This window comes from Oryctolagus cuniculus, chromosome 5 (assembly GCF_964237555.1).
Source record: "Oryctolagus cuniculus chromosome 5, mOryCun1.1, whole genome shotgun sequence".
NCBI classification, from domain to species: domain Eukaryota; kingdom Metazoa; phylum Chordata; class Mammalia; order Lagomorpha; family Leporidae; genus Oryctolagus; species Oryctolagus cuniculus.
The window spans coordinates 48,741,832-48,767,312 of NC_091436.1; the positions used below are offsets into that span (position 1 = coordinate 48,741,832).

Sequence of the window (25,481 nt, forward strand, 5' to 3'; positions counted from 1 at the left end):
CTACACCCTTTGACTGGTTGATTTTTCTTTGGGTGTTAAGCTTTTAAAATCTTGGTTTTTGTATCTTCATGTCTTGTAATAAAATAACTAAGGTTTAGCTCCTCCTTTATCACTCAGTATAACTATACTCAAACTGACTCTATTGTTATTTATACTTTTATTTCCAGGAGGCTCAGTTGATCCTAAAATTTCAGTATCCTAACATTTTCATACTTACTTCTTTCATGTATAATCCACTCATTGCTCAATACTGCCCTATTTTAAACTCTCATCTCATTAAAGTTGTATTCCAGACTTAACACTTTTGTATATTTTATCTTATTAATTGAATAAATATTAAGATGATGCACTGAACATAGCAAATGATAAATATTGCCCTTTTTAAGATCCCAGGAAAATGTGAATTTTTGTCCAGTTCTTCATAATCAAAGGAAATGTCTTTGATAATTTCAAATAGATGCAACAAAGCATGCTTTAAAAAAACACAGCTTATCGAAGCTATATTTATACTAAATTAAAACTTTATTGAATAAAGAACACTCTCCAGAATACATGATCTGATGATGGACCAGGACTGCATTACATGCAATGAAGCTGAACATGACAGTAGTTTAACATGGAATGTCAAACAAATTAGTATTTTTCATTGTACAAAACTGTTTATGTAGCTGGTGTGCAACAAAAGTATGATTCAACATTTTCACCAATCATCTATGATGACTTTTAAAGACATTTGTAGAAACTGGTAGATATCTTTAACATACAGTTCAAATAAATTAGTTACATGTGTACTACTGAAACTTCTTTCAACCTCCTTTGCATTCTGAATAAAATCTTAGTGCAAACATTAAAGTTGCTGGTCATTCCCATAGGCTGTCAAACTCATATAGTAGGCTACAAGTTCTGAACTAATGTGTATTAAGTAGGACAAAACCAAAAATACCAGTTACTGCAAAATTCATTTAGGCACACTTAATAGTTCACTCTAAGCATTTCTTCTAAGTCTCTCACATTAATGACTAAAGCCTGTTTACAGTACTAAAATTCTATCATTCAAGCATCAATGATTACATTTCAGAAAAAGGAAATCATTCATTTCAGTAATAGCATCACTGCTATATTCTAAAAATAGAGAAAAAAAAGAATAAGAATCATAATTAACAAAATCAGTATCCATAATAGGATACACAGGGGGGAAACACTTTAGGGGGAAAAAATGTGCTTTACTTGCACAGCAGGAATTATATAATGTAAACACCATGTTGGCCCACACCACAAAATCCATGAGAAAAGTTCAAATTTGAACACTGTGTGTGCATTATTTTCAAATCTGTGTTTGTGAGTTTATACTGAATCTGCTTGTACCAATACATGACAAATAAAACACACTCTTACACACACACACACACGTACAAGTGACTGTTAAATATTGAGCATGGCTTACTTCCCTGACTAACTAAAAAAAATTTTTAGTGACTTCCCAACTGGTTTAAAAATGTTTACAGAAACCATTAAATGAATGTGAATAGTAGTTGAGGAATGATGAAAATAAGTGATGGTAATGATATGATGAAAGTGGATGTAAAATTTAATGCACAGAACTGGCTGAGATGCAAATGCATTGCAAATGCATGGAAAATCTTTCTGTGGGCCTTGTCTGAATTTTTGATTGATACCAAGAATAAAAAAATATAGTAGCAAAAGTCTGTTGACACCTGGAGGGTCAGGCCTAGAAAGCTTACCTTCAAAGTGCAAACTTTTAAAATGGAATGTCTTAGCAGGGACTTAAAGAGAATCCTGTCTTTTCCTTGTCCAAAGGAAGTCAGATGTTCAGGAAGAATTTAATCCTTGCTAAAGTTATTTCAGTTTCTTGGTAAAACAAAGCAAAATCTTTAGCCACAGTTATCACCCACTCTTTCACATACACAGAACCATTCTAAGGGGTGTGTGGGGGAGAAAAAGCCCTTACTATTATCACCTAATGCAACTCTTACTTAGAATTTTAAGTTCTTTGAATCCACTAGATTAAATACCGCCATGTACCCCACCCCGATTCCCTCCCTTTCCACCCTCCTATCACAGACACCCCCCATGAACCTAAGAATTCTACTGTCTTTGTGTTTGTTGCCTAAGCCTCAAAACGAAGGCTGTTGAGTACCACCTCCACTGGAACAAAATTAACACCTAAGGTGCACTTTCTACAGCACCTTTTTTCTCCTCCACAATTGTGTGGAATCTTGATGCTCAAGCCTGCAGCTAGATCTCTAGGTCATCAGGCCGAGGTCTGCTGCTGGCACGACTGCTGGCTCTGCTCGAAGGTCGCTGGTCCACAATGGCTAGTGGCTGTAGTTCATGTCCAGCAGCTAGTTTTTTAGAATTCTGGTTATCATCCGGGAAATCAAAAGGCTGTGCATGGGAGTTGGAGATGGTACTTCCTGCCTGCCCCATTCGGTTTTGTTCTGCACTGTAATTAGCCCAGTTTTGCTCACTTGCTTGCTTGTTGTAATTGCGGCAAGAAGAATTGTTTCTGTCGCCAGTGACCAGCTTGTACCCGGGAGGAGACATGGGTGAGAGGGGAGCAGTTGGTGAAGAGCAGCCATTGAAATAAGCATATTTTGGAGATCCACAGTCTTTGGAGGGGCTCAGCGGGCCAGTGGTGGCATGGTAAGGATCACTCTTTCCCTTCACACGATCCTTAACGCCCTTGAAGAAGACATAGAAGAGTTCGATGATATTCAAGGCAAGAGACACCAACGACACCACCAGCATGAAGATAATGAAGATGGTTTTCTCAGTGGGGCGAGAGAGGAAGCAGTCCACCTGATGTGGGCAGGGGTCTCTTTTGCAGGTGTAAACGGCACTCAGGCTGAATCCATAGATGTACCATTGGATCAGCAAGAAGGCCACCTCGAAGACAGACTTGAAGAGGATACTGATGATGTAGGTTCGCAGCAAGCCCCCTCGCATTTTCACCTTCCCATGTTCTTCAATACCATACTTGAACTTCTTTATCTCAATCTGCTTCAGGTGCATCTCCACGTTGACACCATCAGTTTGGGCAACTTTGAGTTCCTCCTCTTTCTTGTTCAGTTTCTCTTCCTTTCTCATCACATAGAACACATGAGCCAAGTACAAGAGTGTGGGTACAGACACAAATATGATCTGCAAGACCCAAAAGCGCACGTGGGAGATTGGGAAGGACTTGTCGTAGCAGACATTTTCACAACCAGGTTGCTGAGTGTTACAACGAAAGGCAGACTGCTCATCACCCCAAGCTGACTCAACTGCTGTCCCCAGGAGCAAGATTCGGAAAATGAATAGGACTGACAGCCACACCTTTCCCCCAGCAGTGGAGTAGGCTTGGACTTTGTCCAGGAGCTTGCCTAAGGCACTCCAGTCACCCATGTTGCCTGGGCACCACCTGCAAAGAAACAAAAAGACAAATGATCACTGATTACAAATTATTAGTTTAAGATATAGTCTTTTTCAGATGATAGTCGAAATATCAGTTTCATCTTTCTAGCACTCGCTTCCTGTCTCATTTTTCTCCCCATGAAGAGCTAGCATATTCTTTTATAATAAGACAAATTAAGCCTCAGAAGCAGCAAATGTGGCAAAGTGAATCTGTAATCTTAATCTGTGAAGATGTATTGCTTGCTCAACCACTGCCTTGCCATGTGACTTGAGAAGTCGTCTGTGCTAAGTGCCTCTGCTTATTTTATTTGTTTGATAAATGAGGACAGCTCTTGCCTGGTAGGTCCATGACTGGATGCATGCCTAGGCAAAATGCTGATGTGTTATTCAAAGCAGAGGTATGCAAGAACACCCAGGTATAAGAATACTCATGTGCGCGCACGCACACACACACACACACACACAATCTCACTTCCCAAACTTTGATACTTGTATATGAAACAGAATACTAATGTTACTTTGAAATATTTGTGCCTATTCCATATTAGTTATTCATAAGCCACTTTCTACAAGGACTAAATGAGCATCATGTTTCAAAAAAAAAAAATTCACTTTGTCTCAATACTACCTATAGCCTGAGAAATCTGCAGGTACATGGAGAGTGAACTGGCAGATGGAAGATTTCCCTCTCTGCCTTTTGAAAAAATAAAAAATAAATAAATCTCATACAGGGATTTGGGCTTCCAGTTTATGCATTCATCTTGATTTCTGTTTCAATTGCTAGATATCTTAAGCCTAGGGCTTCCTTATTATTGGGAATGAGAAAAAGACTTCTGTCTGTAGAACTGACAGAGATCTCAAAAGTTATCTAGTTCAATTTATGCTACTAATTGCCATTCATTTCCCTGAAGAAAAAAACTGGGTTCTAAGGATATAGAAACTATTCAGGTATTGGCAGAGATTTGCAAAGCCCATTGCTAAGGCTTTCTAATACATCACACTGATTTTTAACATAATAAAGCTGTGATAAACCCAGACATGTTTCATACTTTGATGTATGCAATCTTAGCAAAGGCTGGAAGTCAGGAAGAACTGAGTAACATGATGGTGATAGGCATAGACAATACAGACTAAATTTTCAGCAAACAGTAGTAATTGGAGGGTTTAGGAATGATGAAACAGTCAAAATTTTAGTAATTTGAAACAAGCGAAGACTTTTCAGGACTTTAGCAACAGATTTTTAAAAGTATAAATAAAAGTGAGATTAGGTAGCCTTCTGATATATGAAGGAACTTCAAAAATAGAATTGAAACATGCCAGGGGGCCCTGAAGCCAGGAATTCAACCCAGGTCTCCCATGTTCTCCTTGAGCCATCAGTATTGCTGCCCCAAGATCTGCATTAACTGGAAGCTAGAATCAGGGGGCTAGAGGTGGGTATAACTAAATGGAGCCAGGAGGAAGGGGGACTCTTTTCCCGTGCAACATTACATTTCTATATAACGACTGCATCTCCTGGATAGAGAGGCCATGAAAAAAAATTAAATAGAAACCTGACCTGGGATTCCCTGAATGGAACAAAGAAGAGATGGTTGACCTAGTACTGGTGCCAAAGAATGCTATAATAAGAGTGGAGGTAGATGAGTAGGCCCCAGAAATAATGCCCTCCCAGTGGTCATCCAAGAGAGCCTCCTACAATTACATGTCAATTAAAAAGAGCTTCCCTTCTACTTTCAGGAAGGGCCATTTTAGATTCCGAACTGACAAGTTAGAAAGGGAAACTGAAGTAGGAAAAGAGCAGTTAAATTGAACAAAGGCTGGCAAGGCTGACAAAGAGAGTTAAATAGCCAAGAGAAGGGCTGAAGCGAGGAGTAATTCAGCCTTGATGGAATTTGATTATAAGAGAATGTAAATGAAAAAAAAAAAAAACAGCTCTACAATTTAGCAGAAAACACAAGACTGGAAATGAAGAGGGTCAAACAAACACAGCAGAATTTTTGGAGCTATATCAATAGACAGTTTCTATGTGATGATGTGTAAATTGGCCCTAATTCTGTTTGTAAAGAATTACAATATTTTGCCAGTGTCATCTGCTTTTGCTCAGATATTCCAATTGTTGGGAGAAAAATAACAAAAACAAGTATAAAACGATAAGCTGTTTGCATACATCTCATCATGTTCTATGTTTAGAAATACAACTGGGCAGTGAAGTATGGTTGTATAGACGCTTGTGACAATTCAGTACTAAATTCTTTGCATTCTGAGAAATGAAATTTACCTTTCAAAAAATTCTAAGATTTCACAAAAACACTCCACAAAGCCATAGTGTGTGAGTTGGGTCACCAGGGTACTCTCTGGGTCATGGTTCTTCTTTAATACACCAGCAATTTAATTGCAAAGCTGTCTTTTTTTGAAAGCACCCAGAGTTACAATTTGCATTAATGAGTTATATACTCTTTCATCTGAATAAGATATAAATTATCTAATTGAACCCCTTATAATCCTAACATGTAGACACCTGTCATTACCACCATCACAGAGACCATCAAACAGTATTCAACATGATGGCTCAACTTGTGAATCCCAAAAGGCAGCAAAAAGCAACCTTAATCAGTGCCATGAACAAAAATTCTAGCAACTCGTTCTATCTCCCAGCCCACTTTAATACTTAATATTTTTACAAGTTTTTGTAGAAAAAATAAAGCCCTTTTACAAGAAAAGGGCATAGTATATTTACAGAAACCTTGGCATGGACTCATATACAGACTATATATAGTGCAGTCTCATTCACCAGAAAACAGTTATATTCCATACTGGATACACAAGAAAACCAAGGCAGCTGAGCATCACATATAATTCATGCCTAACTTGTTTCCAATTGGAGTTTTATATGTAGACCACGGTCTAAGTTAAGGACTTGTGTAAAGTCTTGTAAGGAGCAGATTCTTTGTTTAAATTTGTTTCCTTCATTTTATTTGAAAGACAGAGACAGATTTCCCACCTGCTGGTTTGTTCTCCAGATCCCTATAACAGCCAGGGCTGGGCCAGGCCAAAGCCAGAAGCCAGGAACTCCATCTAGGTGGGTCTCTCATATGGGTGACAAGAGAATCTAAGTACATGAGCCTTTATCTGCTGCCTCCCAGGTGCACACTGGCAGGAAGTATTAATTGGAAGCAGAGCTGGGACCGGAAGCAGGTACTCTGATAGGAGATGTGGGTGTCCCGAGCAGCCTCTTAACTGCTGTACCAAACACCAGCTCCAAGAGCAGATTCTGGACGGGAGCTGGACTGCTCTCCTTGTGCCTTCTCTGTACCACATTAGATCACATTTTCCATTGCTCCCTGGACTGGGTTCTCAAAGCTTCAGGCATCAAATGCAACCTGTCTGAGAGACTGACTTTTTTTTTTTTTTTTACTGTGTTCCTGAACTACATCACAATCAATTGGCAGCACTTGTTAAAACTACATTCCTGGCCCTCACCAGTCTGGAAGACAATTTCTAAGTGGAAGATCTGGGAAATGAGTTTTTGGTTGTTTTTCAAAACAAGTGCAACAGGTGATTCTGAACAAAATCAAGAAGCCTAAAAATACATAAGGAAATGCCTATGGAAGTTTCTGATTAAGGCACTCAATGGATTCTTTTTTCTGGGCAAAGAGAAATTCCGTATTTCCCATATACCAAAACATTTTATGCCCAAAATGCTATTGCAAGTCTTCCTAATGTTTTCCTCTCACTTTCATTTGTAAGAACCCTTGCTGCGGCCCGGGGGAGCAGGTGGAGGGGGAAAAAAAAAAGAACCCTGCCCCTTGCAAGAAATGTCTGAGCTCAGTTGTGACTACTCCACTATACTTACAAGAGCCTAATGTTCTTTTTGGTAAAACCCACATGCACGTAAGTAACACAACCTACATTCAATTCATCAACAAAGGACTGTGGGTACTAGCCTCAATATGCATCCAGAATAATGACCTCACTGCAGGTCTGAGCTCAGCCATCACCACCTCTCTTCAGGTTTCATGTCACTAGCCTGTTCATTCTGCTTTAAAACCAACACACACTTTGATCAGCTCTCTTCCATCCACGGGGCTCATTTCCTCACTTGTTTCGGATCTCACCACTTTATTAGCCAACTTCCACAACCATCGAGTATGAAACAGCAGCATCTTTTCTCTAGTCGTGTCATTTCCTATTCCCTGTTTTTGTTTACTTAAAAAAAAAAAAGGCCCTTAGCTCTACTTGACATAGTATAGATTTACTTATTTGTCTTCCTGAGATGTACTTATTACTATTTTACCTTTCTTGACTAGAATGTGAGCTATGTGAGTTTTGTCTACTGTTTATAGCCTCAGTGCTTAGCCTGTACAATTCAAAGAAAAAAGAACCAGGTCTTGCTTAAAAAAAAAAAAAAAAAAAACTGTCTCCTTAGGATTCCCTTAGTTTTATTTCTCAAACTTCCTAAATTTCAAGAACATTAAGAAATATCATTACAGTAAGAAAGTATCATCAACGTATCCTATTATACTGTGAAACAATCAAGTGAAAAAATTGTTGCAACCTGCTTCAAATCATTTAGAACAGACAAGAAGGCTGCTGAATTAAGATAAAAGGCTTTGTAAAAAGAGCTTCTTAAAACTCTGGAGATGCTAATGATGGGATTCCTGCAGAAGTGCATCAGTTCACTATTCTGATGTTCCAGGCTAAGTTAAACAGTGACAATAACATGGAAACCGGTGCTGTTACCCTCCAGTTCTGGGATACTTCGACTTTGCCACATGATTTTGTTGTAGTTGAAACCAGTACTGTAAGAAACAGCTTGTTTAAAATTGGGCTTATTTCAAGAATGACACATAGAGGGAGGTTAGGACGCTGATGGGGATGAACAGCAGATGATACTAACCTAAGCTCAATTAATATCTCCATATAGCCTGTGTGTATGTGGGCAGTGAAGTGATTCTAACCAGGTGCCATGGAACATATTCCCAGTTCAGACAATACCCGACCTTTGCATCTTTATCCTGGACAGTTAGCCTTTAGCCTAACAATATCTTATAGCCAAAGTGCTCCATGTGGCAAACATCTGTTCTAAATTATGCCTCACGGTTCTTTGCTCAGATTCTGTTGTTATGCATAAGAACCCCAGCCATTTCCACAGGTGTCTAATATTTGCCATCGAGCCCCTTAACACCTTTTTTTTTTTTTTTTAACTGGGGTGGTGGGGTGGGAAGAGATTGCAGGATGAGGATCACAAATACCAGCAATTTTTTCCTTCCCTGGTCTTCCCCACTCCCCATGAAGCCCTCAACCTGCACCAGCCTCTTCACAACAAAAAGATGAGTTAGGAGTTGAGGAATAAGGGACCCTATCCAGAAAAAGGATGATGCCAATCCATGACACGCAAGAGTGGCAACCACCACCCTTCCCAACACACACAACAGCTGTCACTTCACTTCTCACCTGCACAAATGCCAAGGCCAGTTTGGGGATGCCAGAGGAAAACCCTAAGCCAGAAGCCACAGGCTCAAAGCCATGTTCAACTGTGATCTATGTAACTTTACATTTCTACCCAGTCTTGGTGTTTCTTCTTTCTCCGTCTGTCCTCACTTCCACCTCCAAGTTGGCTATTTTTATATTCCCCAGCCCTGTTATTTTGCAATCATGTGCACACATCCTTAGGGCCCAACTGTATTAAGAACAGTCTATTTTCTTCAATAATGATGGCAAGAGGTAGCCCATGCTTGTCAAGTTCAGTGAGAGCTCAGTAATACACAGCAATTACTCTTGAAAAGTCTTGAGATAGCTCATTTACTTTTTAAATTTGGTAACTTTTCTTCAATAAAATGGCAGTGAAGAACACTAACAAACATACTTTTTTTCTAAGCTAGCAAAATTAGGATGTCAAATTTATGAGATTTTATAAAAGCCAACAATACTAAGAAAAGAAACCATGGTTTGAATTTTGGCAAAAGTCTGTACACACACAGCTGAATTCAGATAGTTAAAGCAAGGTGGAGAATTTAGGCAGTTATGCCAAGAATTTGGATCGCCCATGGAGGAAAAGGTCTGGGGATTTGTCTTCTTAGCTTTAACTACCTACTGAGTATGGGCATTCATGACAAACACTAGATATTCAACTTTTTCTCTCTAGAGCTGAACTGGCACTGGCAGATAAGGTTTGACATATCTATTCAGACAACCGAGAATCTTGTAGGGAAATCAGAACAACAGGAAAGGTGGAGTAGAAGGTATTAATCACTGGTGACTTTCCTATCATTCCCTTCCCTCTGGGTATGTAAAGGCGGCAGGGTTCACACCAAAGCTACACCTCTGGATATTACAAAAGAAGGGACAGAATGCTCTGGATCACGAGGTCTCCACTATTCTCTATGCGTGAATTAGAAACATCTAAGTAACAAAGCCATTCTCAAAATCCAAAAAACACTTTTAAGATGCTTGCCTCAGTCTCTATGAAACCTGTTTCCCGTGAAGGGTCCGCACTGGAGGAATCACAACTGCCAAGGGTGAGAACCCGAGAAGGTGGGGCAGCTAGAATGACAAACCTCAAAAGGTATTAGAAAAAGGTGGGGCGTATTTCAACAGCGAAGAGGGTAGAAGCAAAGCCCTGCACCACTGCCTTTCCCGGAACGGACAGGTGACCTCCACTCTGGGGCTTTGGGAAGCACAAGGCACCCACTCATCGGCCAAGCAGAACTTCCTTCCCAGGGCTGGCACAATTCTCAATTAGGCCTACCGAGAACAAATGGTCTTTCCCCAAAGGTATTGCTTTTATTTCATAGACTTATTTTATTTCCCTTCTGGGAGTCACATGGGGGAGATGTTCTTCACATTACTACAGAATTTATTTTGCGCTCTCCTTGTAAGCAAGCAAAAATGAGGCTTTGTCGGGACACTTCTGATGGAGTTCAAGTGTGCCATTATTTCCTTAGTTCAGAAGCAGAGGAAATCAAGCCCACCGCCAAATAAGCCACCCCCTGCCGCCGGCAGCTAGGGAGGAAAAGCAGCTGCCCCTAGGGTGGGGATGAATGAGGCGGGTCACGGAGGGCTCCTGGATACGCCTTATCAGAGATGCTCCGCAAACGTGCGTCATTGAAAGGCCGGGGTGGGCTAAGAACTCTTAGGTTAGCATTTCGAAACCCGAACCGACTTGCCTGAGGAACGTCACGCGTTCCCGCCTCGCTTCAGGAAGGGTCTTTCGGACCCCCTTCCCCTCCCCCATCCCCCGCCCGCCCCACTCTGGGGACGTTTTGGCGACTTCCAGGGGAATTACAAGTGCAATTACGTGAACTCCCAAAGTACTCAGGTTTCCTCGCCCAGCTTTAAGAGAAAATGGGGGGGGGGGGGGCACAGTGCCGGCGAGGGCGAGAAGGCTGGGGATCACATCCACAGCTTGAGTTAAATCAATCGCTCGCTCCTCGGCCTTTTGGCGCGCAGCCCAGCCCTCCCAGCCCCCCAGCCCCGACTCCTTTGGCGGCAGAGCAGGAACCCGCGCTCGGCGCGGCGGCGGAGGGCTGCACGCAAACAGCCGAAACCCCGCAGGCAGCCGAGGGGCCTGGAGGGGCCGCGCGGCTGCGAAGATGGCAGAGGCGTCTCTCCCGGCGCTGCGCCGGCCACCCCCCCCCCCCCCCCCCCCCCCGGCCTCGGCAAAACTTTCATTTTTATTTGCTTTTCGGAGTCTTCCGAAGCAAAGACTTGCACTGCGGGGTCACAGCCAGGAATCTAAACGAACTGCTTTCGTCTTTGGATTCTCGGACGGAGCAGAGAAATGCTCACTGGGGCACCAAAAGGCATGGCTGCGTCTCTCAGATAAACCGAATGTGTTACCAATAAAAGCCTTTTAAAAAATTGAACCCTCCTAAACACCATGAGCGTGGTCTCTGCCTGGTGGCTAACAACCTGGCGGCTACGACCCAAACATTTGCTCCAGAGTTCTCAGAGAATCCGCCAGGCCAAGGGGGTGGAGAGAGTGCAGCTCCCTCTTTCTCCCCATTCTTTCCCGTCCCCCAGTTTTCAGCGAGGACGTGGCGAGGGCACTCTGGCAGCCTCTTTCCTGAACGTCCGCTCTCCTGCACCTATTCAAGGTCTTCATTTCCCCAGCTGCCAGCGTGGTCGAGCAAAAGTTGGCTCTCCTGAGGGTCCCCACATCCTTGCACAGTGGTTGCTAACACAAACTACTTACAGTTGATTTTTAAATCTGCCTCTGAGTACTCCGAATTTTAAACCTTGTTATTTAATGGGGCAGAATTCTAGGAAGGAACCACGTGGAAGTCCAATCACCAGAGTCTTAACAAAGCAGATCTTACAAAACACGTTTGCTTTGTAAGGCTATAGGACATCAGTAAAGAGATCCATAGGAAACAGCGTCCAGAGCTGAATACTACAAGAAGCAAGCTAAGCAATTCTGCACTTTGATGTCTGTCTGTGATCTACTCAATCAAATCCCCAAACCAAGCCCCAGACCCCCCCCCCAACTGACTACAGAGCACCTACACTATTGCTGATTACAAAAAAAGGAAATAAAATTAGACTAAAAAGTACCAGATAGCCAGAAAACTAAAAGTTCTTCATTCTAATCCAAAAGGTTTGAAACTTTTACCTGTTGAATTATTAATAGAAACTTTTTCTAACAGTCAAAATATTACTCCGGTATATTCAATTTTAAGTTTAAAATCATAGAAACACTTTCAAGTTCTCATCTCATTTAAAATATTATACACACAACTACAGTTAGTGCATTTCAAAACTTTAGAAAAAGTTCTACTTGTAGAAAAAGAAACTAATAGATAAAAAGTTTTTTTTTTTTTCTCAACTTACTTGTTCGCCTAAAAGAAGTGAAGTAGGCACGCCAAGTGATTGAACTCCTTGGAGGACGAAGTAAAATGAACAGGCAAGTTCGGGCACTCCGACCTGTCTATTTAAAGTTTAAAAGTCTGCTGCTGTTTGGTACTTTCCTCACGCCTTCCCCCTAATGAAAGAAAAGTGCTGATACCTCGTAAAAGCTTTTTTCTAACTTGGAGCACAGAGCTTTTAAAAGTTTCAAGCCACTGACTCAACTAGGAGGAGGGGCTAGAATAAAGGGGAGGGAAGAAGGAAAGGCGAGGGGGAGGTGGCGAGGGGGCTGGTGCAAGTGTGTGGGGGGAAGAAGCAGAGAAGAGTGGCGAGGTCAAGATAAGTTGTAGCTCGCCTTTGCTGACGAGAAAAACCAAAGCAACATTGGACACCTGAATGCCACTACTTGGAGTCACTCCTTGCAGATAAAAATGCTGGTTTCAGTGCTTGCTTCACCAAAGGATCTGGGATCTTGTGAAATGGTATATTTTTAAATATCACAAGAGTTCTTAAAATTAAAGTATGCATATATTTGCAGTAAATAATGGTGGAGAAGAATGTAACCAGTGCCAACTTGTTTCATGTTGACCAAGGTGTGTGAAGTTTGAGGTGGGTGTGAGTGACCTAGCGGATGATCTAATTCCTCTTAATTTCAGTGTAGACAATTAACAGAGGAAATGTGGGGAGATGAGAAAGACATTTCAAAAAGGAACATATGTGGTGGGTGGTCTGTTCACCCCCAATCCATCTTCCAATCCTTTGACTGCTCTGAATCTTTGCCTTCCTTTCAGTTTAGCAAAAAGAATATACTCATATATGCTCACATGTACTATATCACCTATATAATGTTTTGACTGCGAAATCTTGAAATCTGATTTCTACAAAACTGAAATTTATACTTGGTCTTTTTATGCCAGCACACTAAAATCTAAACCTGTAGTGAAAGTCAGATTTTAAAACACTCAGATACAAACTACATTTACCTAATATACTGAGTTAGCATTAGTGGATCCCCACACCACAACTCTCCTTACTATCACCCCTCCCCTTCCAAAGCCCCCTGGAGAGTTTCTGCTTGATGACCCTAGGGCTGGGTGTGCAACCGGTAGTTGCTTTGCCACCACTTCCACTGGCTCACTCTCCTCGGGACTCTGCCTCAGGGTTTATGACGGCCTGAGTCATGTGGCCCCATTCTTAGAGCACGTAGCTCCTTTGAGGGCTCCCCAGATGCCGTGGCAGAGGGCCATGGTAGGGCAATTTCCCACAAATAGGCTTCAGTGATGCTCCTAAGGTTGGGCAGGGAACTACCTTGGCCATTACTCTCTGGAAACAAAGCAAACTCACCCAGCTTTAATTTTCCTAACTCTTGTCTCAGTAATGCAAATACCGGAAAAAAGGCAGGATGGCAGATATTTTCTGGTAAATACCTTTCCCTAAATATACTTTCACTGAGATGACTAATAAAACATCTTTGTTTGGAGGTATCAGGTTTGTTAGTTATGTTATAGAGGCAGAAATTGTAATCTGACTTAAAAGCCTTCTGGCTCAGCAGCCTACAGATATTGCTTTGCTTTTGTATGTATATGGCCCTCCCCTTCAACTAAGTCACTTGTTTTAACTGAAAATCATTTCATGCAATTCAGAACGCACTCATGAAAATATGGTTTTTTTCATTATAAGAACCTATTTTTCTTCCTTTTAAAAAAAATCTAAGCTACATTTGATTTGCATGACAATTTGCTTCATTTTTGTAAGGCTATTTATCAAGAACAATTACTACCAAAATCCATTTTAGTAAAAGCATACCTATGATGCTAATTCAGGATTATTTACGTGAAAGAAAAGTTATGACTGAGTACTTTAAAGCAAAAACAATTGTGTTTATTTCTAATATTTGCTAGGCCTATAGAGCGACATTGATATCTAAATATTCAGCTATAATTTTTAACAACCTCTTACCTAGATGACCTATAAGAAATAAAAAATGAAAAATTTTGCTATAGAAACTAAAATATTTGTGGACACCTCATAAGCCCTTTTCAGAGCCACAGGGATTATTCTATAGCATGAGCTACAGATTAAATAATTACTTCTCCTAACATATGGAAGTACTATGTCTTCTTTTTCTGAAGTAATTCTCCCATGTTGATTGAGAAAAGATCTCAAGATGATTTTATCAAAAGACACTGATGAAAATAAAACATTCTATGATATCTGCTATTCCACCGGAAGAATAGCACTAAAACATGTTCCTATGAGGAAGAATGTGCAAGGGGAGCCCAGTCAGCACGAATGATCTCCCTGCTGTTACACTCAGTTTTCCCTCATGGACACCTACAATGTTCTCTAAGTGAACAATAGCAATTTCTGTTATACATCACGCTCTGTCAGTGTTGGCAGGTTATATTTTAACCAATAATTCAGTTTTTTAATCCAATTACCTGACTTTGGAAGGTGGTCTTCATTGGAATGTTTTGCAAATAAAGGGACAGATGTTCAAAAATATATTTTTTTCACATTCTCTGAGATGCCAGTGATATTTCATTAATATAAACATTGACTCTCCAGAACCGGACCTTCTCCGAATGCCAAAGCTTATCCATGTGGAAGGAATGGAATCAGGCTTATTTACTAGGCGGCTCTTTGAGGAGTGAGGGGCAGTCACAGTTCCTGCCCTCTGCAGGGCTTCTTCAGACCCACCATGGGCCAGGCCTCACAATCGATTTTATCCATGTCACTGCACTTTGAGAAGTGCACATTGTGGGCCAATTATTTTTCAAAATTATAAGAAGCATCAGCTAATATCAGAACCATCTGCAGCTTTTGGTTTTTGCCTTGAGTTCAAAATACCAATCTCTGGAATTTCAAGGAAAAATAGAATAATTCTTAAAAGAGCTTTAAGTGCTGTCACACAAATTCTGGCAAGTAGCATAAAAATTAAAAAATAATTGGTGACTTTAGATTAGAGGCCAGAGTATTACGATAGAAGAGGACTGAGCTGTAAGAACAGGAACTAAGGCCCTCGCAGTAGGACAGGAATGAAAGTGTCATAAGGTGATAACAGATTGAATGGAGGACAGGAGAGAGGAGTCTCTGGAAACTGACTTTGGAGTTTTGATTAGGAAAATATTACTGCCATAGAAAAGGAAGTTGGGGAGGAGCTGGTCTGCTGAAAGAGATAGAGTCATTTCAGTCTGGAATGTTTTGGTATGAAGAACTGCTACATCTAGGTAGAGATCTGACTGACAATGTAAAACATGGGTTGTGGAATTCAGGTTAAAGCTGTTACAAGATTCGTGATTAGTCTCATTGAAGTGATACCTGAAGCCACAGGTACAGAGGAGATATGGGATGTAGGCAGTACGCAAAAAAGACAGCATAGAGGCTGGGTGGATTTCCTCATTTAATGCAGGCAAAGAAAAAGAATGAAAAACAGAGAAAGGTAACTGGAAAGGGAAGGGTATTTAAAATGGCTACAATAGCTTTATAGGAATTACTCCTCTAAAATACGAGTGAATGAGGCCACAAAGAAAAGGAAGTTTTAAGATGAAGAATATGAAAACTTGAAGCTAATGTCTCAGAGAAGATGGGTTTATCATAGTGAAATCAGAGTGAGAAACAAAGAAGTGAAAAGTTTGCATCATCTCCGGGAGAACTCAAAGGCAGCTGTTTAAGAATAAAAAGACTAAGAGTAGGAGGGTCTCAGAGAAAACAGCATTATCTTTTAGATTTGCCTTTATTAGCATCAAAATAATCCTTTCTCAGCACCAATTTCCATTTATACTACTGTTTATGGGACAACAGGAAGAAGTAAAAGTTAATTTGGAGCTCAATAGTATTCGAGTTTAGAAAGCTCTACCCAAATTGGTAAAACCTGCATGATAATGGGATTTCAACAGTGACTCTATTTCAACTCTATTTCCATTAGAACAGTGAAGGTTTTCCCTATTGCCAGCTTGAGCTAGAAGCCAGGTTCAACAGATAATTTCTGAAGTGTGACAATTTGTTTTATAACTCCAGAGTTTTTACTTAACTGAAACTTGTTTCCCAGCATTCTATCCCCCTGAAAAAAAAAAAAAAACTTAAGAATCAAAGCTTCACTACACCTGGGTAAAATTTCAATTCCTTTGTAGCCAATAGTTATTTCCAGGTGAATCTTACTGGACGCTAGACACAAAAAAAGCATTTGTGAAGGGAAGACTTCGTTTTGTTTTGTTTTGCTTTGCTTCGCCTTACTTTCTTTGTTGAACAGGAAGGAGGCTTAGCTTGTGGATGAATATGTCTTTGGCGCCACCTTCTGTGCAGAGTGAGAATGGACAATGGAAGAAGTAACAGAAACCTTCACAATTTCTTGTTTAATTTCACATTTTTAAATGAAGCTTGTTTAATTTTTATGATCATTTGTGAATGTTTATATTCATTCATTTAGTAAATATTTATTATGTCTCAGGGAGAATGTTAGATGCTAGTGAATATTTTTTTAGTTATGCAGTGAAGGCAAAAATAGTATCAGGGTTGAACTGCATTCCGTTTTAGGCTTTGAATTTTCTTTAAGGGAATTTTGAAAAAGCAAACCAAAATAAAGATATCTAGTAAGAAAAAAGAGAGTAATTTTAAATTTTTTTCAAGGAACATGCTTTTTCTTTATGTTTCCACAGGGGGATGCTATTTTTAAGATTAATAATATGCCCACTTAAAAAACTGACCAGAAGCTAAGCTAGGGGATTGGAATCTGAAACTTTGTTTTGCACACCTATTAGTTTTATATAAAGAAAGATATCACGGATATGTACAGTCTAAATAAATTTTGGTTGTTTGCACTAAGAAAAACCTGCTGAGGATTATCTAATGAATTAGAAAATGTTTTAATATGTTTATTTTAGAGCCCATAAAATTAACATTATTTAATTTTAAAATCATTTAGCAGAGTAGTTAGCTTCTCAGCATGCCCACATCATCATTTTATGTTGGCATTGCACTAGATGCCACAGATATTTGGAAAATATATACAACATTTTGTAAGTGGAGATAATTCTTCTTGTGCAGAATTTTAATGAACATCAAATCAAGAATGTGAAGAAATATATTTGTTAAAATGACAAGCATATGATCAACATTATTTACATAATTGCTGAACATATGCCAAAATTAAAAAAAAAAAGACTTAGCAAAGGACTTAGCATTGCTTCAAAAGTCAGCTGAGATAAAAATTCCCAAATGAAATATTTACATGCTTGGTTATAGCACCACTTACCAAAGTCGTTAAAATGCCTCTCTGTTGTATGTCTAAGTCTGCTTCAGTGTACAGGAAGAGGTACCTATGGACAGCTTGGTACCCATCCTTTACGGATACCACGAAATCCAACAGAGTTGTCACTTAGCACATCATGAAACACTACCCTTATCTCTAAGAAATCATGCAACTTACATACTAAGTCTTAAATATATGAAAAACATGTCAGCTTGGTGCTGGACAGTGAGTGTTGCCTGGTACCCAGGTCCTTGACTTTGCTTCAAGAAGGCATTCAGAAAGAGCAAGGCAGAGAGTATCAAAAAACAAGCAGGGAGGAAGAGCAGCTTATGTCCCTGCTCTGTCAAAGTGTTTTGTTGAGAATGCAAAGGCGTGCTCCCCAGAGTGGGACCTATCCAGAGGGAGTGGCCCTTTCTCTGAGCAGTGCTTAATTCTTAGTCCTTTGATGAAAATGGAGGTATCTTCTAATAATGGGGTGGTACATTCTAATAAGGGAGAGGAATGTGCATGATTTTTCTGGGAAGTAGGTGGAGATTGCCCAGAATCTAGTTATCACTCCTTTTTCCTCTCTGTACAGTCTCATGTTTCCTGTCATGGTAGCTGATAGATGTGTCACTTAGGATGCTAATGTATTTCAATGTGTGTATAATGAGCTGTAGGTCAGACTTGGCACCCTGAACTGTTATGAGCCTGATCCAGGCAGGGGGTCTGTTGACCTTCAGAGCAAGGGCAACCAAACCCATAGCTTTTAGGTCTTGAGCTAATAGGAACTGTTATCTCTAAATGACTCAGTTACTTCCTCTGCCTCCTTGTCTCAAGGCCACTTGACTATGAATGACAAAATTTTGAAACCTTAATAGACCTTTAAGAGAGACTTCTGTTTGCTAATTATTACTAGACACTGAAAAATGAGTGACAATTTCCTGCTGGATGTAAAAGGAAGTTGCAAAATCATTACAGCAAGTTTGGAAGGTTTTGGAGACTTTAATTTCTTAGACATTCATGTGATCTCTTTTTTAATTTTAATAAAGATTTATTTATTTATTTGAAAGACAGTTACAGAGAGGCAGAGAGAGAGAGAGGAGGGTGGGAAGGAGAGAGGTCTTCCATTCTCTGATTCACTCCCCAGATGGCCACAACAGCCGGAGCTGAGCAGATCCGAAGCCAGGAGATGGGAGATTCCTCTGGGTCTCCCACATGGGTGTAGGGGACCAAGAACTTGGGCTGTCTTCAGCTGCTTCCCCAGGCTTTAGCAAAGAGCTGGATCTGGAGTGGAGGAGCCAGGACTCGAACCGGCACCCATATGGGATGCTTGCGCTGCAGACCAGGGCTTTAACTCACTGCACCGCAGCACCAGCCCCTCATGTGGTCTCTTACATTAGATTGCTTATGGTCATGATTAACCTTTCTTTTAAAAAAAATATTTATTTATTTATTTATTTGAAAGAGTTACATAGAGAGAGGACAGGCAGAGAGAGAGAGGTCTTCCATCCTATGGTTCACTCCCCAATTGGCTACAACAGTCGGAGCTGCACTGATCCAAAGCCAGGAGCCAGGAGCTTCTTCTGGGTCTCCCACGTGGGTGCAGGGGCCCAAGGACTTAGGCTATCTTCTACTGCTTACCCAGGCCATAGCAGAGAGCTGGATTGGAAGTGGAGCAGCCGGGTCTTGAACTGGTGCCCATATGGGATGCAGGGGGCTCAGGCCAGGACATTAACCCACTGTACCACAGTGCCAGCCCCATGACCAACCTTCAGTGAAGGCAGGACTTCATTATTTGTGAGGTATAGTTTGAGGACATCTGAAGCTTTGTCAGACAGAAGCCATCTTCTGCATTGGTCTCCCATGGAAGGTGGATTTTTTTCACTATTAGAGTTCTGCATTTGGAATCTTTAAGAAGGTTTAAAAGTAAATGCAGGGGCCAGTGCTGAGGGGCAGTAGGTTAATCCTCTGCCTGTGGTGCTGGCATCCCATATGGGTGCCAGTTCTAGTCCTAGATGCTCCTCTTCCAATACAGCTCTCTGCTATGGCCTGAGAAAACAGTGGAAGATGGCCCAAGCACTTGGGCTCCTGCACCCATGTGGGAGACCCAGAAGAAGCTCCTGGCTCAGCTCTGGCCATTGTGGCCACTTGGAGAGTGAACCAGCGGTTGGAAGACCTTTGTCTCTGTCACTCCCTCTTACTGCTATAACTCTAACTCTCAAATAAATAAATCAAATCTTTAAAAAAAAAAGTAAATGCAAGTATAGTTTTGGAGAAAAAAAGTGTTAACAAAAAGGTATTGTAACTTATAGGAGAGCTTCAAAAGATTGGGGATACAGGGCCACTATTGTGGCATAGCAGGTAAAGCAGGACTTACGATGTTGGAATCACATATAGGAGTCCCAATCTGAGTCCTGGCCAGTTAGTTTCCAGAACAACTTCCTGCTAATGTTCCTGGGAAGGCTGAAGATGACCCAAGTGCTTGACCCCTGCTACTTCTGTGGAGACCTGGATGGAGTTCCAGGCTTCTGGCTTCAGCCTGACCCAGGACATTTGGGAATGAACCAGTGCATGGAAGAAGAGCTCTCTGTCACTCTGCCTTCCAAAAAATTAAAAAAAAAATTTTTTAAATTGGGGATATAAAATTTAATGGGAATAACAAAAATAAGTTGAGGAGTCTTTGAAATGACTTAAGTCAATTTAATTGTGCATCTTTTTTTGTTCTTTTCGGCATATATTAGTGGCCATCGAAAAATACTGTGCTGTATGAAGGCTACTTTCCTGTGGCATTATTTTCAGTTTCCAATAAAGTAAAAAAAGGGAATTCTTTTTCTTTCCCTAAAGATTTATTTATTTATTTGAGAGGCAGAGTTATGACAGAGAGAAGGAGAGACACAGAGAGAGGTCTTCCATCTGCTGGTTCACTCCCCAAGGGGTTGCCAAGGCCAGAGATGAGCTAATCTGAAGCCAGGAACCAGGAGCCAGGAGCTTTCTTCAGGTGTCCCACATGGGTGCAGGGGCCCAAGTGCTTGGGCCATTCTCTGCTGCCTTCCCAGGCCATTAGCAGAGAGCTAGATCGGAAGAGAAGCAGCTGGGACACAAATGGGCCCCCATATGTGAAGCCGCCACTGCAGTGCCAGCCCCTAAACTAAATCTTAGACCAGATTTTGATTTGGGTGCTGTATTAGTCAAGGTTTTTCACAGAAAGAGAAACAGTAGCATATATGATGAATAATTGCCTGGTGCAATTATGAAAGCTGGGAAGTCCTGTAACCAGCTTCTCTAACCTAGAGACCCAGTAAAGTCAGTGATACAATTACTAATGATGTAAATTGCAGCCCAAGTCCCAGAGAGGACAAAATGAGATCTCCCAGTTCAGCAGGCAGGCAGCAATCAGCACCCCCCCCCCCCCAACCTCAGTGCACACCGGGGTGGGCAGTCTCCTGAGTTGGCTGATTCAAATGCTCATCTGCTCAGGCCCATCCAGAAATATGGTTTAATCTGAACACCCCGTGGCCTGTCAAGTTGATGCACAAAATTAGCTATCAAAACACTTATTTAATAAGAATTTATTAGCAGATAGGTACTAAACATTTCATACAAATTCTTTTATATTTTCTATGGAAGCTTAACTTTGTGTTATTTTTAGATGATGAAACTACCATCTTGCATGGAAAGTTTTTTAAAGAAGAAATGACATTATATCATGATAGACCTCCTCCTAAACCTGATGTCTTCCAGGCTACTGGCTGGACAGAGGACCATTTTGCTGCCAAAGGCTCTGGTTTCCTAAACTCTCTTGATGCAAAGGTCTTTAAATTATACATTTTACAGATGTTGAACACTGCTAACTTAACCAAGGGGAGCTTATTTCTAACTTAATTTTTGCGATTAATAACAAACCACTGATTTCACTGGTGAAAATTCATATCTGACATTTGGGCTAGTAGTTAAGAAAATGACTGACTCGGAGACAGCCATCCAGAACATTTGTAGCCTTCTCTGAGTGGGTCTTACTGATATGTTTGCTGCTCGCCATGAGATCTTGCATTTTTGATTAGAGAATCCAACCACTCTACATATAGCTTAAATGAACCAACATACACATTGCTAGTATTGTGTCTTGGCTAAAGGAGTTTTTGGTTTGTTTTTTAAGTATTTATCTGTTTATTTGAAAGTCAGAGTTACAGAGAGAGTAGGAGAGACAGAGAAAGAAAAGTCTTCCATATGCTGGTTCACTCCCCAGATGGCCTCAGTGGCAGGGACTGTGCCTGACCAGCAGCCAGGAGCTTCTTCCGGGTGTGCCATGGTTATGGGTGAAATGGTGGTGGAGAAAAGATTACCTAGGTTCTTCCTCTCACATGGAAGAAGAATTTTCATGTAGACAAGGCAGAGAGAAAACAAGATTCATTTAAGTCAGAGACCCCCTGCAGAAGAGGCCAGGAGGGGGTGTCCAAGAGAGGCAAACCCGAAGGAGCTGGGTTTTTCAAGCACAATTTTGGGGAAAAAAAATCTGTCAATCCGTGAACAATTTACAAGGTGGGGACAAAACCCATAAAAGACCTGATTTGTAATATTTGCCCTGTCTGGCTTGCTCATGATAAAATAAAGGGTAGGATAGGTAACTTCTTTCTGTTCTCATGCTAAAACTAGAAACTCAGAAGGGTGGGGTGGGCAGTTCTGTCTTGCTGAAGGTGACTTCTGGGGAGAAACATGCACTGGGATTCACTACCTTGATCTTGCTAAAGATAACTTTTTTGTGGGTAGGAAGCATTTTGCACTGACTTACAGGAACTTTCCTTTTCCTCATTTTCCACTAGGACCAACCTAATGGCCTATTGACCCATCTTGCTCTGCATACCATGTGAGTGCAGGGGCTCAGGGACTTGGGCCATCTTCTACTGCTTTCCCAGGCACATTAGCAGAGAGCTGGATCATAAGTGGAGCATTAGGAACTTGAACCTACACCTGTATGGGATGCCAGCGCTGCTGGTTGAAGGCTTAACCTGCTGCACCACTGTGCTGGCTCCAACTGGCTAATGTATTTCAAATTATAGACGTAACAGGGAAACTGGCCACTGCCTATACTGTTCAGTTCAGTAATCTAGGAAAGGGGTTATTTGCTTCTGGATTTCTTTTCTTATGCTTTACTCATTAATTCAAAAGGCAGAGTGACAGAGAGAGAGGGACACAGAGAGAAGTAGTTTCCATCTGCTGTTTCACTCCCCAAATAGTTGCTATAGGCAGATCTGGGCCAGGCCAAGTCCAGGAACCAGGAACAACATCAGGGTTTTCCACATGGATGGCAAGGTCTCAAACACTTGGGTCATCCTTTGCTGCTGCATTTATTTATTTATTTACTTTTAAAAGGCCTGCTTAATTTTTTAAAAATATTTTATTTATTTATTTATTTGAAAGGTGAAGTTACAGAGAGGCAGAGGTAGTGACAGAGAGAGGTCTTCCATCTGCTGGTTCACTCCTTAAATGGTTGCAATATTTGGAGTTGCACCAATCCAAATCCAGGAGCCAGGAGCTTCTTCAGGTTCTCCCACATGGGTGCAGGGTCCAAAAACTTGAGCCATCTTTCACTGCTTTCTCAGGCCATAGTGGTGAGCTGGATTGCAAGTGGAGTAGCCGGGACTCAAATTAGCACCCACATGGGATGTTGGCACTGCAGGCAGCAGCTTTACCTACTATGCCACAGCATCAGCCCCCCCAAGCACTTTAGAAGGAAGCTAGCTGGATTGCAAGTGAAACTGGCAGAATTCAAATAGGCACTCCCATATGGGATGGATGCTGGCATGTAAGCAGTGGTTTAACACATTGTGCCATAACACCAGCCCCTGTTCCTGATTCTTGATGGTATGAAGCTGAAGTCAAAGACATGATTTGGAAGGAGATACCAGAAGAACTGGGGGAATTGAGTGAGAGGTAGGGATTAGTTATCAGTTTTACATTTGAATAGCCCCCCATCTAAAGAAGTTATGTATGTACCCTAAACATGGAATGGCTATTTTATATGTTTTCACCTTACTTTGTGTTTAATATTACTATTTCCTTTTTCTGAAAGACTGACTTATTTATTTGAGAGGCAGAATTACAGAAAGAGAGAGAGAGCAAGAGAGAGAGAGAGTCTTCCATCCACAAATTCACTCCTCAAATGGTCCCAATGACCAGAGCTGAGCCTATCTGAAGGCTGGAGCCAGGAGCAGGGAGCTTCTGCCTGGTTTCCCACGTTGGTGCAGAAAGGTGCAGGGGCCCAAGCACGTGGGCCATCTTCCACTGCTTTCCCAGGCCACAGCAGAGAGCTGGATAGGAATGGTGCAGCCACTCAGGTGGAGGCTTAACCCTGTTCAAACCATTTCACACTTAACTGCTCCTCCCACCCCAGCCTCACCGTTTCCTGGCCCTGCATAGTGAGATACGGGGAGGCAGGTACTCCTCTTCCTTGCTAGGAGCAGACACCAGGTGTTTGGCATTCACGAGACAATCTCATTTTATAAAATCCCCATTCAAGACAGCAGATAGGCTTGAAAGGTTCACATGATTCATGTGCTATGTTTTCATCTCTTAGAGATTCATGTGAGAGTGATACTGAAGAGAATGATTTCTCTTCAGTAATTTTATGTAGTTCTTTTTTATTCATGAAATGTTAGAGTTTAAATGCTGAAATTTAAATGATTAAAATGAAGAAAGTAAAAGTTATGAGTACCACAGATAATAGAATATTTTAAAACTTCCTGAAGCTTTAATAGAGGCCAGCAAGGCAGCTTACTGATGCTGAGACAGGAAGGCAACGAAGTAGTTGAGCCAACTGGAGATACTAGTTCTTATGATTTCAAGACCTACAGGATGTGGATTCAGTTCCCTTTGCAGAAGATAAGCAGATAAGCAGACTCCCTGCTTGGATCAGGCCCTTATCGGTTTAGGGGGCTAAGCCTGACCTAGATTGACCTACAGCTCATTATACAGTCATCATAATGCACTATCAGGTTAAATGACACACTTACCAGCCACCATAACAGGAAACAGAGGACCATCTAAGAAGGGAAAATGGGTGTCTCCCAGATTCTGGGCATTCTCCACCTACTTCCCAGAAAAATCATACATATTCCTCCTGTTTATTAGAATGTACCTCCTCTTTCATTAAAGGACCCATGGAACTTTTTTTTTTTTTTTAAAGATTTATTTATTTATTTGAAAGTCAGAGTTACACAGAGAGAGAAGGACAGGCAGAGAGAGAGAGGTCTTCCATCTGCTGGTTCACTCCCCAATTGGCCACAATGGCCAGAGCTGCACTGATCCAAAGCCAGGAGCCAGGAACTTCTTCTAGGTCTCCTATGCAGGTGCAGAGGCCCAAGGACTTGGGTCATCTTCTACTACTTTCCCAGGCCATAGGAGAGAGCTGGATCGGAAGTGGAGCACCTGGGACTTGAGCCAGTGTCCTTATGGGATGCTGGCACTGCAGGCAGTGCTTCACTCACTACACCACAGCGCCAGCCCCGTAATGTTAAGCAGAGTTTGGAAACTGGATACTCTTCTCTAAGTCAGCCCCACTCTGTTTGTGGGGTGTTAGCTTTGCTTTCTCAGTGAAATGCTTGCTGGACACTCTTTGCTGCTCTCTGACTGGCTGCTGATTCCTTCTTGAAGCAAAATCAAGGCCCTAGGTATTGGATAGCACTTGCTGTCTAGCACCAAAGAGATGATTCTCATTTCATGTGTTTCTGTGTTAAAACTTTTGGTAGGAGACTGGCGCTGTGACGTAGCAGTTAAGGCTGCTGCCTGCAGTGCCGACATTCCATATGGCTGCCAGTTCGAGTCCCAGCTGCTCCACTTCTGATCTAGCTCTCTGCTATGGCCTAGGAAAGCAGTGGAAGATGGCCCAAGTTCTCGGGCCACTACACCCACGTGGGAGACTCAGAGGAGGCTTCTGGTTCCTGGCTTTGGATTGGCACAGCTCCGGCTGTTGCAGCCAATTGGGGAATAATACAGC

The 25,481-nt window shown here is 41.5% G+C and overlaps 1 protein-coding gene across 2 annotated transcripts; it reads right to left on the reverse strand.

The window, feature by feature from the left end:
- Positions 1-503: 503 nt before the first annotated feature.
- On the reverse strand, positions 504-12,486 carry GJA1 (gap junction protein alpha 1). Of its 2 annotated transcripts, XM_008263297.4 has the most exons (2): positions 12,241-12,486; positions 504-3,421 (listed from the first exon to the last, which is right to left on the reverse strand). In XM_008263297.4, exon 2 carries the CDS (start codon positions 3,403-3,405, stop codon positions 2,257-2,259), a length of 1,149 nt encoding a protein of 382 aa, XP_008261519.1. In that variant the 5' UTR covers positions 3,406-3,421; positions 12,241-12,486; the 3' UTR covers positions 504-2,256. The 2 variants fall into 2 exon arrangements, with proteins under 2 accessions (XP_008261519.1, NP_001185877.1); NM_001198948.1 differs by lacking the exon at positions 12,241-12,486 and having other exon boundaries at positions 1,776-3,405.
- Positions 12,487-25,481: the final 12,995 nt, after the last annotated feature.

Bases quoted from the DNA above. Each gene is read 5' to 3' on its own strand.
- GJA1 (XM_008263297.4), bottom strand. From the start codon at position 3,405: ATGGGTGACTGGAGTGCCTTAGGCAAGCTCCTGGACAAAGTCCAAGCC.